Source organism: Hyposmocoma kahamanoa, unplaced genomic scaffold (assembly GCF_003589595.1).
Source record: "Hyposmocoma kahamanoa isolate Upper Pololo Valley unplaced genomic scaffold, ASM358959v1 66, whole genome shotgun sequence".
Classification (NCBI taxonomy): domain Eukaryota; kingdom Metazoa; phylum Arthropoda; class Insecta; order Lepidoptera; family Cosmopterigidae; genus Hyposmocoma; species Hyposmocoma kahamanoa.
Genome location: NW_020653854.1, coordinates 8,431,142 through 8,452,246, shown reverse-complemented (window position 1 = coordinate 8,452,246; position 21,105 = coordinate 8,431,142). Strand labels below are relative to the sequence as shown.

Here is a 21,105-nt window from a genome sequence, read left to right as displayed (position 1 = left end):
GTGAAATGGAATGATAAAGTATCATAATGACTCGTTCACATAAAACAGTTAAAGTAATTTTGTATCGATGGTGGTCCCACGTAACACGGCATCGCGGTATAAGGCCTGTGCCTCTACGACGAGTTTACTGTAACAGTTGTCGCTAGCGACCGTGTAAATGAATTCACACTTGTCATATTTTGTATGACAAATAATACAGCGCCCCTAACGGCCACAAGAATAAATAACATTTTATTTACAAACATTTTACGCAGTCGCTAGCGATAACTGTTATTGTAATCTCATGGTAGAAGCACTGACTGATTCACAGCTTGTCATTTCTTCGGAATTAATATGACACTGATTTGAACTTTAAAGCATTTTTAAAGTAATTATTAATGCAAAGACCAATAAATACAAAGAATTCTCTCGATCTGGCATAACTCGAACCTGTGACAATACGCCAACTAGGGCTTGCCCTAAATTAATAATAATAACGCACAAATTCGTAGCCCCGCCATAGACAACCACAAATTACACTCAAACTGACGATAGAAATAAATGTAGGCCTTACAAATATTTCTTCCGGCCCCGGAATCGAACCCGGATCTCTACGTGGCAGCTAAGCACGGTAACCGTTCGGCCACGAAGACAGTCCTTTGATTGTTTGATTGATAATTTATGTACAGTCACAGGTTCGGGTTCTGTCAGGTCCTAGCAATTTATCTGTGTGTTCGATCTATGTAGTAGTGGAATAATTGTACAAAAATAAATTAGTATCATAGTAGCAAAACATTCTAATGGTCATTACAATCGATATTAAATATAAAATAAATAAAAAATTATAAATAGCCAAAATTGTACTTTGCACAATCGATACAATTCATCATTTTATGTATGTACTTATACACAAAGATTATCGCACGCATATATGTATCGTTATATCTATGAAAAGATTAGATAAATGCGCGATCGATCTGCAGTAAGTCTTGAGGCGTATTGATTAAAAGTTATTCATTTTTCTGGATTATGTACATAATCAATAATATTGTGAATATCCCGTGGATAGTTTTACTACGTCGCGAAGTCATTTTAGGCATTATGAAGTATATAAATAATTTATTATTTGTCACAGAATCACATATTTTCTAAATACGAGTACAAAATATACACAAAATATATCATTATTATGTAGAAATTGATGTATAGTAGTGGACATTTTGGTGGAAAATTGCAACTTTTGGGTGTATTTACATTTTAAAGCATATTATTTATCTATGTATTGCAAACAATGTTAGTACTTATAGGCATTACACAAATAATTAATACGTACAAACATACCCCATTGGGGTATAGCTGCAAATGCCAACCAACGTCATTATAGTTTTCAGACAATGGCGCCTAATGATTTTTTTCATGATTTTTAATGGATTTTATGTCAACTGTTTTTATGTGTTTTTATACTTTTGTTTACTGTCTTTATATATTTTTTTTAATTTTGGAAGTTACAAATCACTAGTTTATGTTTGTAAATGTAGAAGAGAAGACAAGCTACAATTTGGCATTAAAATCTCAATTTTCGAGTTTTTGTGGGTAAACACACCCAACTGCCAATGACAACCCCAGGCATCTTCTTCTTATCGTATCGGTGACATACACTATTTATTGTAGCCCAGAAGTTACTGCCGCTACCCGTGTCACTTAATTGGTAGTAGCCGCCTTTCTAAAATGTGATACATGTTTGTCATCGTGATGAAGTACGATAAGATAGAAGATGATATAGATCACGATGGCGATGACCATAGTCATTGGGTTCTAGTTCCAGTATGAGCCATGATCGCACATTATTTAGGTCCGAGGTGATATTTTCTCTGTTAAAAAATTTCAATATTGATATTACTTATTCTTTTCATCTTCTTCGTATTTCTTAATAATAATTTCCGTCGTCTTTATTTATATATGATACTGTAATGTACTTGTGCACTTCTAGTGTTACTAATGCTGTCTCGACTGCGTACCTCTTAAAAAAAGAATTTTATTTGATCCATTCATTCATTCATTCATGAAGATTGCCTCCTGTCGACGTCTTGTGACCTTTTCAGTATTATGGAGCATTCTGATGTATTCATTCCCATCATTTTTGCCGATATTTTTTTTACCTAGGCTTTTAATAATGTACCTTATATGTTTACATGTCTTGATTACAATGCAATTGAAATTAATTAATCAATTAACTGCCTCTGTGGCCGAACGGTTACCATGCCGGACTGCCACGCAGAGGTCCCAGGTTCGATTCCCGGGCCGGGAGAAATATTTGTATGACCTACACTTGTTTCTCTCGTGAGTTTGGGTGTAAATTGTGGTTGTCTATATGTGTGTCCATGGCACCTGCGACACAGGGTTTCCCTAGTGCGGGGCTATGTTGAGTGTGTGTTATAAAAATAATAATAATAATAATTTTGTTTTTTTGTTAAAGCTGGTTTCACCGTTCCCGGCGACCGCGGTTACTATAGCACTACCAGCTGTTGAATACAACCCTGTTGATTTTACTGAGTGCACAGTTGCTGGATGGGGTGGCATGAATAATAGTGCTGTTGTGAGTATAATGCTTAAGTTAAATATTCGCAGTAGTATATTAAGACAGATATGGTGTCCAGCTAAAAAACTCAAAAGAGACATAGAAATAAGAGAGGCGAAACTGAAAGGGAAGAAGAAAAAATAGTAGTAAGTTAGAAAAAGCTTAATTTAGAAAAAGCTACACCTACACTTCGATCCTAATATCCTAATAACCTAATATCCTATGGGGATACAGATGTGATTGTGTGTATGTAGCTAATTATGCGTGTTGTAAATACGCAAACTACAATTTGTTTTTGTATGAAATGATTTCCGGTGGTCGTATCGAGTATTCTTGTAGGATGTCAAGTTTGAATGCAAAGATAAATTAACTAGACACTTTTATTTCACTTATTTGAGTGTACTTTGCTGTAGTATCCTAATGGTTTGATCTACCGCCTCTCAAGCAGAGACCGTGGTTTCTAATCCGGACTCGCACTTCTGAGGTTTCGGAATTTATGTTCGAAATTTAATTTGAAATTCACCATGATCTTTTCGGTAAAGGAAAACATAGTGATTGTAACGTTCTGTGTGAAGTCCCCAACCCGCAATGGGTTTGCGTGGCGGACTATGGCCTACACCCTCGCCAGAGAGGATACCAGTGTCCAGCAGTGGGACTTATAAATAGGTTGATGATGATGATGAACATTAATATTTGCAAGAAGTTAGTAATATAATAACTATTATATGACGTATTATAATATCCATAGAATTCATAATCGATGTGTTGTCCTACTTTATCCATGATATTATTTTGGTAATTCTTTAAAACTATTTATTAGTTTAGAAGTACATACGAGTACGCATTGCTAGGAGATCCGCAACCAAGAGGTTTGGGTGCGAAAATATCGTTTTAAACTAGCCGAAGAGAAGCTAAAGTGAAATACAATGGATTATATTGGATACACTTTCTAATTGTTATTTAATCTAATTGTTAAGCTATCAAAACTTCAAACAAGGTTCGACTTCTTAAGGTCTTGCAACACGATACTAAAGTGTTCTTATTGTATTTGTCAAAAGTACTTCTCGTATTTAGAAAAAAATATATATTAAAAAAATTGAAAATGTCACTTTTCTGTTAATTATTAAAATTCTATTCTATTCCAATCGATCCTTGATCATGCTTTATAGCATAAATGTTCATAATATGCTGGGGTATTTTTAAAATATTAACAACAGGATTATATTATCATAAACAACAACTTTTGTTCCATGACTTTTTACAAAATATAATAAATTTACCAAAAATAAGCTTTTAAGTTTTTGTTGTGCTATCTTTTATATCTGCATGTGATACAATAAGTTCAAAGGTGCAAGCGTTTTCCGCGATGATTCCTAACCCTGTCCTGCACATGGTTATTACTTTAGAGCGGTCTATTTAAAATCTATTTATTTTTGTATGAAAGTAAAATCTGATAAATTATTAAAAGTCATAGAACCAAAGTTGTTGCTTATGATGTTATTAATGTAGTCGTACGAGGTTGTAGTATTTTAAAAATAACCATATATTTTTATTTTTATACGATTGCTACACATTGGAAACGAAACCATTTTTTCGCATCTTATATTTGTTTTTTTAAACAAGTCTCATGGGCACAGTCGACTGAGTTGGTATTAGTTATCAACCAGCTACATCGAATATCATGATAATATAATATACGTCAACCAAACCATCCCATTCTGAACTGTAGTTACAAACACTATGGACATATTTTGAGAGGAACGCTAAAAAGAGGCTTCATTATGACAACGACATTCATGTATATTATGAAGTACTAGCTATTAAATCTATTTCTATATCGAGTCTGAGAGTGGGGGGTCGGAATACTGTAACACAGGGTAGGAATCCTTAGGATAGGAATAGGAAATCCTAGTACAGGATCCGCTCTCTCACAATCGCCTAACACGTTGTTATTTATGCTTTTGTGTGGACCTATTATAAAATGAAGACCATTATGATTAATGGTAAACAAATAAATGATTATTATTATAATATATGAACCTGGCACTGGCATAGGACAAGGAGACAAGTATCGTAAAACTCCATACAAACGTAGCACCGTGGCTTGTATGTGTGCGTGCCCGTCGCGTGCCATGTACGGACGCATACACTCGCATAATATCGCGACGCATTTGCATCGCCTAGCGCTGGTTTTCCCAGACGCCTTTCATCATCACGAGAATGCGTCTATACACGGCGCACGATTGGCGTCATCATCATCAATAGCCTATCGCAGTCCACTACTGGTAATAGGCCTCCCCAATGCGTGGCATTTCGCCCGGTCCTCAACTCGTCGCATCCATCTGCTGCCAGCAGCATTTCGCAAATCGTCACTCCATCTGGCCAGAGGGCGTCGTACACTTCATTTACTCCACTCAAGAACTCCCTTCCCTCATCGGTTGTCGATTCTTCGACAGATATGGCCAGCTCACTACCACTTCAGCTTGCTTATTCTACCAACTAGGTCGACGACTTTGGTCCTCTGTCGGATAATCTCGTTCCGTACCTTTTCCTTTAGAGAAACTCCGAGCACAGGTCGTTCCATAGCTTGCTAAGCGATCTTTAATTAGTAGCCTAACATGAGAGTCCACGTCTCGGCTCCGTATGTCATAACAGGTAGAACGCACATTGCGGGTATGGGTGAAGAGAAGACTCGGCGTAGTTTATACAAAAACAAGCTGCGCTGTTACGTTTGTATGGCGTTACCTACTTGTCTGGTTAAGCTATGCCGCTGGTCACATATATATACCATAACGTTAATTCGAAACTAAAACACGTAATGTCGTTATTTTTTCAAATTAAATGTGTATGTGGCCAGAGGTTCATAAGAACAATGTTATCATAATTCAATTCTTGCTTTACCGTCCTCGAGTCTTTTAATTTAACTATCTTATTTATAATTTACAAATAATCTTCCTAATATAGTTTCCTTACTTATCAGAAGCATTCTAGCAAATTTCTATTATAAACGCAAGAAAGAATTTTACGAGGCTGGACACAAGAAGAAAAACTTGTACCTACTTAAATTTGAGTTCTTATCTTACGTATATCAAGAGTTGTGACAATTCAAATTCTTTACAATATTAAAACTACGTGCTAATGGGTGACGAATAAGACATTTTCGTTTAAACTCAAAAGTCCCTAGACCTACTTTAGAAGACAATGTTATTTTTGAAATCAGTCAAATGTTTTTGTATTCACGGAAGAGCGCTGGTGTCTGAAATACAGGTAATTAATTATCTAGTTCAGTCACAGAAGTCTTGCCCTAAATACAACACTGCAAGCTTACCACTGGAAATGTGAAATTAGACTGTAACTTTCTGATATAAATAAATTTATTATTATTATTATTATTTCTAATTAATCTTATATTTACAGGCCTCTCAACAACTGATGTTTGCCAGGAAGTACATTTACAATCAGCACATGTGCACATTAGTGTTCAATCCAAATTTACAAATGCTGAACATAATGCCTACAATGCTTTGCGCGGCTTCGTTGAACAGTGTAACTACTTCATGTCAGGTACGTATTAAAATCCAAATTTTAATTACCTGAGAGAGAAGCTAGCTATATTATATTGGATGATTTTGATATTTTTTTTCACCCGAATACCTATGACTAAAATATCAATAATGGGTTTTAAGGTAAAAAATATATTTTTTTAAACTAAGTGCTGTAAACTGTGACTAATGACTCCTACTCAGCTTCCGATAGTATTTATGATAGTAAAAAACTATAGCAAAAAAAAATAATTCGAGAAAAAAATTTCCATACAAAACGCACCACTAACTGTACAATTTTGTAGACTTATTATCGAATCTTTTTGTGCTTATTATGAAGAAATCGTTTTGGGCCAATGTGGCTTAAATGGCTTAAGCATTTATCTTGCAGATGACGGATAGTATTAATCAGCCTTTACATGCTGCTTATGATTAAGTTTTTTTTTAGACAGTTAAGAAAAATTTCATATTTGTATCAAAGTTTTGTCATAATTTGCTGCCCTTTCCCATTCTGTGATGACTGATGTGATGACACATTTTTTTAATTCTATTTTTTTTCAGGGAGACATTGGTAATGCGTTGGTCTGCAACAACACTCTTACAGGGATCTTATTCTATGACCAAAACTGTGGACCTAGTACGTTCCCTGAACTTTATACAAGAGTAAACAACTACACCACGTGGATCAGAACTGTTTCTAGATCAAGTTCCACTTTTGCTCCTGGTGCCTTTATGCTGCTTTTGCTTTCTGTGCTAATATTTATTACTGCCTAAGTTGTTAGTTTGCTATATTTAATAAAGGCTCAGTGTAGCAGAAATGTTTATTTGTTTTACGGACGTATAGTACTTATTTATTTAATTCAGGCAACATGACCTATATACATGACGCCCTTCGGTCAAAACTCCTCCTTCATGAAGGTCGACAGATGTTGACTTGGTACTCTCACCACAAATGAATTAAAATTCACTTTGTGGCGGGACCCGAACCGCTAGACCCTCAGGGTAACATTGACTTTCATACGTATGTACTCCACAATATCCGCACTTTGTGGAGTAATGAAGCCGTGACATGTATAAATAACTCGGTCGGTCCTACTTACTGGACGTAAAGATCGGACAAGACATTTTTTTTCATGTACGACTTTCTTTTCCACATACTTTATTAAAAATTGTAAAAATGTGCATATGAATAAAATCTTTATTGTTATTATGATAATAAATCTTCAAAGTTTTAATCATACGTGCAAATGGTTTTAATATAATAGTGAAAAACGATGTACCTATGTCATGTATCGTCATGAACTATAAATACTTACAGGTTATGATGTTAGATGACAACGAAGCGATAACACTGAACCATTATAATCTTCCAGTATTTTGCTATCGCTCCTCTTTGTGTAAACAAACAGAAACAGGGTAATACTGATATTTTTAAGAACCTAATAAAAATATTATTTACGAAACCTTAGCAGCGGTGGAGAAATGCGAAACCGAGAAAAATTATCGGCCATTAAGGTAAGCGTATTTGAGGCGGGTACAATTTGCTTCTTGCAAAGTAACTAAAAGGTTAAGGGGGTTATAAATTTTGAACGCGTTCATTGCTGCTCCCAGGTCTTATACGACACACGTCGGAATTTCGTAATAAGATTTTCTTAATTTAAGAAGAGCATGTAGCAAGACACGTGTAGTAGAAGACTGTGTTTGTGACCCAATGCTAACGTGTTAGAGTCAACACACGACGCTCAAAATTACTTCACATCACTCATGACAAAATAACGTCAAGTTGACGTATCGGGGCGCTAATGGGCCTACATTTGGATTAGATGTTATTAGGAAAAAGGGCGGTAAATAAAAATATTCGTATTAAAAAGTGAATTATTAAATTAATTAAATTTACGTTCAAAGAGCGTTCAAAATATTCACGTCGTTGATTTTGCTATTTACAGGGTTACCTAGCAGGACATATTACTGACATCATAAACAACACATTTTCTTTTTGACTTGTTACAAAACATAATAAATTTCCCAAAAATAAACTTTTAACTTTTGTTGTATTATCTGACACGTTCCAGGCCTAGAATTTGGTAGTAAGGTAATTTCAAATGTGCGACTGTCATCCCTGAACGACCCTCACCGCGTCGTCCTGCGTTTTGCCCGGAGTTATTTATCACCTTTTAGAACGATTTCTTTAAATATTTTTAGTTTTGTGTGAAAGTAAAATTTGATGAATTATTAAAAGTCATAAAACAAAAGTTATTGCTTGACGTTGTATAGTCCTGCTATTAGATTGTCAATATTTTCGAAATGACTCTGTCTATTTTAATTATAATTATTTCTATTCAGGGTCGTTTCTTTTACAGTGAAATTAGAATAATAGTCAAATCACTTTGCTATAGAAGTGAAAAAGACCCTTTTTATCAAAAGTTGTTTGGGGTACGTCAATTCGACGTTAATATAGAGTTCTTAGGTTTTTGCGATTGTTACACATAATAAATGAAACTATTTTGTCCGGATTTAAGTCACATATATTTGTTTTATCAACCAAACCAATTAGTAAAGGGCCCGAAACGTTGTTTTTTTTGAAAAAACAAATATAGGTACGCAATTTATATCCGGCAAAATGGTTTAATTTCCTATGTAACTTAATAGTAACAAATTTTTTTATGTATAATTATAATTTTTTTATGAAAAAAAGTGCGCGATACCAGGTTCATCACCTAGTTTACCACCCTTAGACGTGGAACACTTTCTCAAAATTCAAATTTGACCAATACTGAGGTACCCTCTTTCTCTACCCAACAAAAAAGAATAATGAAAATCGGTTCACAAATGCCAGAGTAATTGCGTAACATACACACACAAAAAATACAGTCGAATTGAGAAGTCTGTTTTTAGAGTCAGTTAAAAATAGACACACTCTTGGTAATTTCACCTGACTTTAAGCGACAATTGTCAAAAAATACCTAATGACTCTAGTCTTGATACAGCTCTAAATTGTAATTTTCGAGAAACAATTATAAAGTTAAAAAAATGCAGTTTCTGGGGTGAACGAAAGGAATCTCTCCACGTCTAGACGTAGATAAGGTGTACGCATCTAGATAAGGTGGCAGTACTTCCCTGGACGAAATCTTTCACAAGGAGCTCTTTGTAGTTAGAGTAGAGCTTCTACTGTTACTCATAATTCAAGGAAGTCAAATGCGTTTACCGAACTCAATATTACTCGACTAAACGGCTATTCCACATTTACTGCTGAAGACAGACCTTCTATGTCTTGGATAGATCACAGTCAACCCCTTTCCGCGTTACTCGTCCTTTAGTTTGTCTTTCTTTACAAAAAATGTCGAAAAAATTAAACTGAATAATAAACCATCATGAAGGTACGCACTCAATTAGACGTTTCATATTTTATGAAATTTATTTTATTTGGGTTCTTAGCTCGATCAGTGAGAGAGGCGGCTTTGTAAATATATTGTCCATTCAATTATAGAGACCCTTAGGTTTGAATAAGCTTGAAGCTAGCTCGTCAAGGACGCACGTAACAACCTCTTTGAATACGTCGACAAAGGTATCATGTAAGTTTTATAGGAAAACGAAACGAGTAAAATAGCGAACAACGTTGTAACTGGGTAATGTAATGTATTAAAATTTACTACTGCAGGTTCTCTGAAATTTTAGATCTTGTTTTTATGGATAATCTACTATTGGTTGGTTAAAATACATGAGACGTACTATATGTTTCCGGAATGAATAAGAAAAAAATACTATAAATGATCAGAAATGAATTTATTGTTTCTCAAAATATTCTCCGTTAGCGTTAATGCACTTTTTCATGCGAATGAACCAATTTTGAAAACATTTATGCCACTCCTCCGTGACAATCTCTGAAACATATTTTTCATACTCTTCGATAGCCTCTTCAGGTGATGAAAATCGTTGACCGCGTAACTAGTTCTTAATTTTTGGAAATAAATAAAAGTCACAAGGTGCCTGATCGGGACTGTATGCGGGATGGCTCATAAGGTCAACGTTATTCACCTTCAAAATTCATTTGTCTCTCTGGCCGTGTGAGAACTGGCATTATCGTAGTGCAAGATGATACGGCGTTTACGGTTATTTTTACGGAGTTTGTCAATAACTTCCGGCAAACAAATGGTCGTGTACCAATCACTATTCACGGTACAACGATTCTCCAAAGCAACAGTAGCCACGTGTCCAGTTTTAGTTAAAAAAGAAGCAATCATCCGCTTAGAGGCACTTTGGTTGGTTTCGGCTCATCTCGAGAGACCCCATACGTTCGATTGCTGCTTTGTTTTGGGATCGTAACTATCCATAAATAGATAAATCCATTGACGCATTGTATTTGACTCATGCCTATGCCTAAAGATGAGCCGGAATCTCATGGTATGTCACATGCCTGTTTGTTTTGATCTTACGGCGCATAGCATCGATGTTTTTGTTCTTCACAGCAGTGGACGGGCGACCATCACGAAATTCGTCACTGAGATTATTCACATGATGGCGTTTGAATTCTGCAAACCAGCTATAAATAGTCATCTTGCATGGTGCTTCATAGCCAAAAGCAGTTTTAAGCCGAGCGAAGCTTCGCTGAGCAGTGAAATTATACTCAAAGTCGTAGAAAATCATACTACGAAAATTTTCACGAGTTAAATCCATGGTGATGTAGACAACCTATTTCTAAAATGACGCCACAGTGTAATAACAAGTGACTGCCAGATGAAACAAACTGTATTCTACAGCCAAAGAATCCATTTCCAAATGTTTTAATTACTTTTTAAATATTGTTTATGTAAGTGACCAGTTCCGGAAACTTATAGTGCGCCCTATGTAAAATTGATGTTATTTTTTTTAACTATTGCGAAAAGATATAGGTTATTGTACTTATAACCCATGAAAATAACTGGAAGAATGTGTGTGCACGGGTGGCCTAATATGAAGTAGTATATTAAGATTGTAGCAAATGAAGTTATCTGTCTATCTCACTGGAATATAGATGTTGCGATATCTACGTATATTTTTTAATTACATACAATATCATATTTGAACCTAATGTACACCGTTAGATAGATTGTGGCTTTAGAAGTCCCTCGCACAGTATCACACTTCCTCCAGTTTGCCTGCTTTGATCAATTTGTGGTAAATCTGGTTGAGCATCTGGTAATTAATTACACACACCTCTACGGTCACGCCTCGGTATAGGATAATATCAGTACCTACATTATTGACGTCTAAGGGTGCATTCTCATTATGTCGTGACGACATATAGTTGTGCAGTTTAAAGTGTCGCGGCTTCTATATTTAAATGATATTGTTCACATATAGAACAACACGATTAACTGTCATTCATTTAATCGTGTTTAATTAACGGCTTTTTTAACGTTATGACGAGAGACTCGAGACAATGGGAAGAGTTAGAACGACAGTCGTCTGACTATAAATAAAAAGTTACGATAAAGATGTGAAGGCAGATAATTGCAGCTTCAAACGATTTTGTCGTGCAAACTACAAGACGACTGAACTGATAAATTGTCGTCACGATCTAGTGGGAAAAGTTAGACACGACAGTCGTTCAACGATAACATAAACGTCCACTTCACAGTCACGACAGATGGTCGTAGTGTGGGAACAGGCTAGACGCGACAGTCGCCCAACGATAAATAAAACGTTACGACATAATGAGAACGCACCCTTTCTGCGTATTCGTAAGCTTACAGGTAATAATTCATTTAACGCTTTATGCCACATACGTTGAAGTCAAAATTTTTAATAGGGTAGAAAGTCCGAAAACTACATATTTAAGTCATAAATATTACTGTATTATGTATGTTACTAAGCTACCGAAAACTTTTGTGCAAATAAATATACAAAAAATAACCGAATGAAATATTGAAAGTTCCAAAAAATCTTGCAGACGTAATACAAGTCTACCAACTGCATTTATATTTAACCGAAAACGATTGTTAATCCTTTTTATAGTAATTCACGTCTAAGTAACGGTGACCTTATAAATTTCATAAACTTTGTTTGTCCTTGTTAAACTATAGCCTCATACGGAAATACTATGAAATACTAAAATTCATAATAATGAAGGACATCATATGACATTACGTCGGTAAGTTAAAATTTCTTTCGGAAGTTTTATAGGTGGGGCGCACTATAAGTTTCCGGAATGAATAAGAAATAACCTAACCTCAGTACAGAGTACTAAAAAAACCGACCTCAAAAGTACGTGGAAGTATATATAATTACCAAGTTTTATTGAAATCAGTTACCGGAAAGTGCGCGAACCCGGATTCATCAATTAGTTCGCCACTATACGAGACTTGACACAGGAGATAACAAAAATCGGTTTTCGGTTGAGAGAAAAACGCCTTGAATTGGAGAATAGCAAAATCAACCATTAAAATAATTGCTCCTTATAATAAAAATTAGGAGCTATTTATAAAAATGAATCTTCATGCGTGAACAGCCACTCTTAGAGGTGGATGGTTTTCTTCAAAATGAAATGGGACCACTATGGAAGTACCCCTTTTCGAACAAAAAAAGAATCATGAAAATCGGTTCACAAATATCGGAGTTATCGCGTAACGTACATACAAAAAAACATACAGTCGAATTGAATACCTCCTCCTTTTTTGAAATCGGTTGAAAAATACTATAAATGGTCAGAAATGAATTTATTGTTTCTTAAAGTATTCTCCGTTAGCGTTAATGCACTTTTTCATACGAATAAACCAATTTTGAAAACATATATGCCAATCCTCCGTGAAAATCTCTCTGAAACATATTTTTCATACTCTTCGACAGCCTCTTCAGGTGATGAAAATCGTCGACCGCGAAACTGGTTCTTAATTTTTGGAAATAAGTAAAAGTCGCAAGGTGCCTGGTCGGGACTGTATGCGGAATGGCTCATAAGGTCAACGTTGTTCACCTTAAAAAATTCATTAGTCTGTCTGGCCGTGTGAGAACTGGCATTATCGTGGTGCAAGATGATACGGTGTTCACGGTTATTCTTACGGAGTTTGTCAAAAACTTCTGGCAAACATTCTATGTTTTTTTAGTTACAGTTTTATTGTTAAGAAATCTCAATACAGAGTACCAAAAAACTGATCTCAAAAGCATGTGGAATATACATGTATTTGCCAAGTTTTATTGAAATCGATTACCGGAAAGGGCGCGAAACCGGATTCATCTCCTAGTTTGCCACACTTATAGGTGGAATATTTTCTTCAAAATTGGGATCTGGGAAATGGGGTCACTGCTGAGGTAAGCTCTTTCCAACAAAAAATAATCATCAAAATCAGTTCCGAAATACCGTGGTTATCGCGTAACATATGTATAAAAAATACAGTTGGATTGAGAACTTCCTCCTTTTTGAAGTTGCTTAAAGAAAAAACAAAAAACACACCGCCAAAATTAATCACATTTAGCAAATAATCAAGAACATCATGGATTTAACTCGTGAAAATTTTCGTAGTATGATTTTCTACGAATTTAAGTGTAATTTAACAGCTCAGCGGAGCTTCGCTCGGCTTTAAACTGCTTTTGGCGATGAAGTATCATGCAAGAAGACTATTTATAGCTGGTTTGCAGAATTCAAACGCGGTCGTGTGAATCTCAGTGACGAATTTCATGATGGTCGCCCGTGGATGGACGGATGCTGTGCGGATGCTGTGCGTCGTATGATCAAAACAGACAAGTATATGACATACCACGAGATTCGGACATCTGTAGGCATCGCATGAGTCAAATACAATCTATACTAAATAAACAAACACCTGGGTGTGAAAAAGCTGTGCGCTCGGTGGATCCCACACAATTTGATTGAGTCTCAAAAAACGGATCGGGTCACTTTGTGCAATGCCATGCTTACCAAATTCAACGAAGTGGCGTCAAATTTGGTGTGGGATATATATAGTAACAGGTGACGAAACATGGATTTATAGTTACGATCCCAAAACAAGGCAGCAATCGAGCGTATGGCTCTTTCGAGATGAGCCGAAACCAACCAAAGTGGCGCGCGTACCAAGTGCTTCTAAGCGGATGATTGCTTCTTTTTTTTAATAAAACTGGGCACATGGCTACAGTTGCTTTGGAGAATAATTGTACCGTGAATAGTGATTGGTACATGACCATTTGTTTGCCGGAAGTTATTGACAAATTCGACGACGCTTATAAGAAGCTTTGTCTATATAGAGTGCCCCACTGCTGTGTGATGCGGAGGGAAAGTAGGATTAACATTGTAGAATACAATATTTTGCTTCGTGGAAACATTGTTTTATTTTTAAAAGTAAGTACCTAATACTGCATTTAAAGACTAAAAGTGAGCAAAATCCACTATTTTTACGAGGCCGATTCATCATCACCATTGACCTATTTATACGAGGAGATCCGTGCCCACTGCTGGGTACGGATCTCCTCTTCTCTCAGGTGAGGGATTAGGCCAAAGACATATATCTATATAGACGCCGCAAGTGTACGTACTTCGCATGCCCAAAGGAAGTGAAATTCACTTACTTGCCGCTGCTAGACTTCAGAACGCGCTTGACCGTTATCGTAGATAAACACCAGTCGAAAACGTGAAAAATGCATAATTGTGCCATTATAAACAGCAAAAGCACCATAGCTGTAGGTAAACGGGTAAACAGGGACGTTTCCTTCCACGGGCAAGTGATTTTGTAATCAGAATATGCATAATTTATTTTAAAAACAATTGTTTTGGTTTTGTATGAACTTCGAGAAAATAATATTCAACCTCATGTTTTGTAATACATTGCGGCTTTTACTTGGTGCCATCCGCTTCATCGGTAGGTCAAACCATTAGGCTCCACGTCTTACATATCCAGTATTACTTACTTGTTACAAACAAAATAATGACGCCTTAAAGTATGTCTACATTTAAAGTCTTTTCCTCCGTGTCGCATAGCCTTGCGACACCTGTATATTGTTTCACATATTTTATTCAGTTCTTATACAAATAGTTATTATCAAGTAATTTTATACTAAATATTGACGAAAGTTGTAAGTTAGAATACTTACAGTTATGACTGTGATTTCAGTGATTCTATAGAAGCAGACTATATTTTTTGGGTGGTTGGATAAAATGTGAAATAGTAATTTTGGTCGCGGATAATTTCCATCTCCAATCCCATCTCAGCCTACCTACTTTAACGCCGGGCACATGTGAACACACGTTGAAGCACGCTTTGAGATCATAGGTTTGCCGTACTGCCGTACACATGAGAGCGCGTTTTCGACGCGGTGATTCGTGTTTTGCAATTGAAATTGAACTTTTATTCTAGAAATGGGTACAGAAGACTTTAATACGGATTTATTCACGCGCTCAACGCGCGAAAAGCGCCCGCCGTGTATACACTATTCAAAAACATAACGCGCGTTGAACGCTTGTCATGTGAACATACAGCGTGGCGTTGAGCGTGCGTTGCTGTTGGCCGCTCGCATGTGAACACCTACAGCGATTTACGTACAAAAGTGTTGGCAAACTCGATTTTAGCAGACAAGAAGCGCTACCAGTGATCATAACTGGTACTATGTGCGACGGTAGCGCCTTCGTGCAACGGCGGTTGTCTTCGCTCCAAACGTTTCAAGTGGGGAGCGAGTTTGTATAAAAAAAGCGCCTGCAGCGCGGGAAACGTGCTTGTTATTCGTCGATTTTTCAGTTTAAAATACCACGCTTAGATATTTCCTTTTTCTAAACGGCTAATTAAATTAATTAATTGTAAAGTGAAGTAACTGTTTAGTTCGAAGCATTGTAATTGTAAAGATAGGAGCTATTGGCTAAATAAACGCAGTTCAGCACTAAAACGTCTGTATTTTATATCTGTAATTTATATAATTAGTTAACATCGGAAGTGAGATTCGAAACACGAGAAATGGGAAAGCGTAGTCGCAATAAAAGTTCTAAAAAGCGGAAACGCGCTCGGAGTTCCAGTACAAGCTCAAATACGAGCTCATACAGCGCTAGAACGCCGTCACCTCCACCGCGGAAGCGGAAGACTAAGGTATCACGCATATCTGGTACACAAACTGTAAGTACAAATAATACATTGATATTGAACCATATCATTCCTGAATTCGATCCGTTAAAGGATGACGTAAATGCTTGGCTTAGTATTATCCAATCTTACGCTAACACTTTTGCATGGTCCGACGAAGTGACGCGTTATCAAGCTCTGAATAAGTTGAAAGGTTCCGCTAAGGTTTGGTACGACTCTTTATTACGTACCGAAAACGGTTGGCCGTCTTGGAAATGGCGCGATTGGAAGCGAAAATTAACGGGTAGTTTCCAAATACGTCGGAATATGTTCGAATTATTACACGACATAATTGATAAGAAACCCGTCGAAAATCAGTCTTTATACGAATTTTACTTTGAACAAAAGTGCAAAATAGATAAATTATCGTTAAATTTCACCGAACAAGATGTAATTTCAATTATAGTTGGAAATATAGGCGATAGTGGTATTGGTGCCTCAATAGAAGCCAGTAATTTCGTATCTTGCGATAATTTAGCTAGTTTTTTGCATGGTCGTGTATTTAAATCAAAGAATACGAAACAGTTAGGTACGAATGTGCGCGACGTTCAGTCTAAGACGTTGCAATTGCATAATTCTTCAAATAACTCTAATCTAGTAAACACAACAACAAATACAAATATCCAGTCAAGTTCCTCCAGTAGCAGAACACACGACACAGTTCAGGCAAAGAGCCGTAAACAGATCAAGTGTTACCTCTGTGGAGGTAATCATAAGCGTAACCAGTGCGATATAAACAAATGTGACTTTTGTGGTAAAAAGGGTCATCTAGAATCTGTATGTTTTCATAAATTAAACGTAACAAAATCCGAAAATAAACAGGAAACTAAATTCATATTCACTGTTTCCAATGTAGACCCCAGAAAAAAATTTGTCAAAAATATTTCAATTAATGGTTTTAAACATGAAGCGTTTATTGATACAGGAAGTAGTTGTTCATTAATGTCAGAATCACTGGTAAATCAGACCCATTTGACCGCCGTTAAACTCACTTCTCCTGTTTTACTTCAAGGTTTTTCAAAAAACAATTCTAAAGCGGTTACCCACAGGGTATCGACTGACCTGGTAATGGATTCTGTGCAGGTAAAAAATATTGACTTTTACGTTATAGATGATTTAGTTGATTGTAACTTGCTTATTGGAAGGAATGTGACAGAACGGTCTGACTTAATGTACTCTCGAGTAGGTGACATATTCAAATTTGATTATGCAAAATCATTTTTAGAATTTTGTCATAATATAAAAGAGTCCGATTTAGATACTGACACACATCACAATGAGTTGATAGCGCTCTTTAGAAAGTATAGTGATTGCGTTGCATCAAATATAAGAGAGTTAGGTAAAGTGAGTGGTCATGAAATGATGATTAATTTGATTGATTTGCGCCCGGTTCAATGCAGACCCTTTAGATCCTCCAATTCGGACAGGAAAATTATCCGCGAGACAGTTAATGAATTACTAGAAAATAAGATCATACGTGAAAGTAACTCGCCATACGCGAGTCCTGCCTTGCTTGTCAATAAAAAGAACGGAGAAAAAAGACTTTGCATTGACTACCGTGCGCTTAACAAAATAACTGTCAAAGACAAGTTTCCTATGCCTAGAATTGAAGATCTGGTAGATAGGCTTCAAGGCTATACATATTTCACTAGTCTGGATCTTAAAAGCGGGTACTATCAAATAGCTATGCATCCTCAATCAGTAAGTAAAACGGCGTTTATAACTGAAGACGGCCACTATGAATTCCTCAGGCTCCCATTTGGTTTGCCAACAAAAGTCAGTAAGTTGTAAGAGCGCGTTAGCAAAACGCCCGATGAACGCTCGTTATGTGAACATGGTCTATTCGACTCTTCGTCGTGCGAGATGATGGATGACGTCACAGTGGTCCTCTGCACTTATGCACTACTTTTGTTGGAGCTCCAAAATATTCACCGTCACTATCAGTAATAAGCAGATAATAAACGACACAAAATAGTCAATAATCAAAATGTCTAGGTTAGGTTAGTTCTTCGTCGCGAAAGTGCGCACAGAAAAAGCATCCAGTCCAGCACGTAGTGGAGACTGTTCTAGGGCGGCCTCTTGAACGAATCTTAGAAAAAATGCAGGTAAAATTATATCGTGATCCAGCGGCGTATTTACAATGTTTTGTCCAAACGCAAAATAATTAAAGGTCGTTTACATATTTACGAACACTAAATAAAGTAAAGTATTATAATACCCCATTTTCTTCAAGATAAATATAAAAGACTATTCCCATTATTTGCCGTTGTTGCCCCAACTAAGAATAGAATTAAATTCGTTCAACAAAGTCCTTTATTTCAAAGTAAAGTAAGCTGCTGGTATTTATAACTCTGAGAATAGATGCTCAGGCAGATTGAACTTCGATATTTGAAAATTATAGAATTTAATGGTTCTGTAGCATCGAGTATATTATATACTCGATGTTCTGTAGTATTCGAAAGTCGAATTTTCCATTGGAGTGATTACTGTTGGAAATATATTGAAACGAATTGGTCGTATAAGTGAACTGTAACGGAGTAATAAAAACTTAATGATTGTTTTATTGTCGACTGCAATTTTTTTTAAGCCTATACTGTCCCACTGATGAGCAAAGGCCTCCGTCCCCTCTCTCCACACCTCTCTGTTTTGTGCCACTGAGGTCCATTCCTTTAGGTGCACGTCTAGCACGTCTCTCCATCGACCCTTTGGCCTGCCGCATGGTCGTTTTCTATCTCTGGGGATTCAATCTGTGGTTGTCTTCGCCCATGACTCTTCTGACATGAGGCAGTTGTGACCCGCCCAGTCGCATTTTAGTTTACCGGCTTGTTGGCCCACATCTACGATTCGTGTTTTGGATCGCAGATCACTGTTCCTAATTTTTACTGTCACTTCAATTAAGTTTAGCTATTTTAAAAGTATATGAATGGGTTGCCGTATATTATACCGAGCCATCACGGAACACTGAATAGCACTATAGCACGAGGTTTGGACTCGGTTGAATGCAGAGCCGGGAGACTTAGTGGTGACGATTAGCTTGAATCTAAACTACAGTTTAGCTCACTGGCGTAAAGTTGCCTGTCTGTCGGTTGTCTACAGAATATATTTCGGTATGCCCATGAGCTCCATCGGTTCATCCCGCCTGCCCCCTTTCGCATCGGACATCATCCTTACTTGATCGATATTCGCTTCAGGGGTACTAAGCGCTTTCCGTCATCTGTTATTATGCGCACAGCTCAGGAAGGGAATTTTCTGCCTGCGACCTGAAATACAACCCGAGTATTTTTAAGGTGCGACTGAATAGGTATCTACTGGGGCTCGATCCATCGTAGATCCTATCTTAGCTCCAGGGCTAGGTCACTACCTTGATCACTGTCAAGAGCAAGTCCATTTACTAAACAAAAAAAGGCTTCGGTTCTTGAAGACTACGTATACGTAGTAGTTTCGCGTTATAACGCGAAAGTTAACTTATGTTTTTTATTTCTTTAGAAACTTCATAAAATACATAAAAAAATAAATTAAAGCTTCCAAGTACCGAACACTAATTAAGAAAATTCCATTTCAACTACGGAATTATAAAGTTAGTCAAGTGTAGGCTGTTATATTGGAATGGTTACAGTTATTTTATTATAAGTCTAGAGAACGACTTTAGAAAATAAAAATTTGAATAATTTATAATAATTTCTTTGGGTCAAAATATTTTTTACTTTCAAACTTTATTTTTTGCAGATATTATAAACTGGATGATATAAATTTAATATTATTAAGCAGGTAATCATAACTTTATGCGTATAAACAAATGCAAATTATTTTCTGTGCTCTTTAGCTTTTTTGCTGTAGAAGCAAATTGAATTTGCTTGTGAGATCTACTCTTAAAGATAATTTCTACTTTCAGTTTACTGAAAAATGAAAAAAGATTTTTCAATTAAAAATAAATCCGGTCAAATCCGGGTATAACACGCGCAACGAGGTTGGGCTAAGGTACCTGTTACCTTATGTGACGAGCAGTAACTGATGTTGGTGCTTTGTTGTTTATTCTCAAAATTGATTAAATCCTTTTCAATTACATTTTATATTCCTGCCTTGAAGGTTAGAAGATTATTTAGAAGTATGAATAGTTTCAGATTTTTCGACTTATAAATCTCATAATTATTGTATATCGAAGAGGGGCTTTTCAGGCATATTTCTGTCAATATGTCGATAACTGGTGAGTAGCAGTAGAGCTCCTTGTGAAAGAATTCGTCCAGGGAAATACTGTCACCTTACCTATATCTGCCGCCAAGCAGTAATATGTACAGGCACATGGGGTTTATCAACTTATGTGTCAAGGTGATGGGCGCAGTAGGAGTGCCCCTCAGATATTTGTTATTTAGAGCTCTGAGTGTCACGCTTTCCACCAAGTGCACAATTAAATTTTTTATTATTAAAGATTAAAAAACTAGGTATTAGTGTGTGTATGTGTCGCTGTGGTCAGCTTCTTATCTTCTCCTTTGTCCACTCGTTTCCTGCCTATCGTAAGCTTCTATGTAACACGGGGCGAAATGAATGGCTTTATTATATCTTGTAAAAATATTCGTACATTGTTTAGGAACGTCTGTTACAGTAGGAGTTTGCAGTGTAAGTGACTCGATACAATTCAAAATTCAAAATTATAAAAAAAGCGTTAAACGACTGCGCCACTCATTCAACGCTATAGTGAATATTTTCCGGTAGATGTCATCACCGTATACGCGTTAACATGCCGCTGGCCTTGGAAAGTCCATTTCCAATAGAAGTTATATGCTACTGTCATCGTATGTGTTACTAGGTACGTGTACATCATCATCAGATTGTACCGGAAGGGGGTAGATCTTCGATCTTCTGCACGAGACACGCTGTCTTTTCCGGGATAAGTGCGCACGATCCTGCCAAGCCGCCATTTCGAAGGGTGCAAATT

At 36.5% G+C, this 21,105-nt stretch overlaps 1 protein-coding gene across 1 annotated transcript in view; it reads left to right on the top strand.

The window, feature by feature from the left end:
* Positions 1-7,128, top strand: part of LOC113231721 (trypsin alpha-like) — a 21,423-nt gene extending 14,295 nt beyond the window's left edge. Inside the window, exons 5-7 of the mRNA XM_026466204.1 lie at positions 2,456-2,575; positions 5,975-6,121; positions 6,661-7,128. Of these exons, the coding sequence (XP_026321989.1) occupies positions 2,456-2,575; positions 5,975-6,121; positions 6,661-6,873 (480 nt within the window). The 3' untranslated portion in view covers positions 6,874-7,128. The remainder of the gene's footprint in view (positions 1-2,455; positions 2,576-5,974; positions 6,122-6,660) is intronic.
* Positions 7,129-21,105: the final 13,977 nt, after the last annotated feature.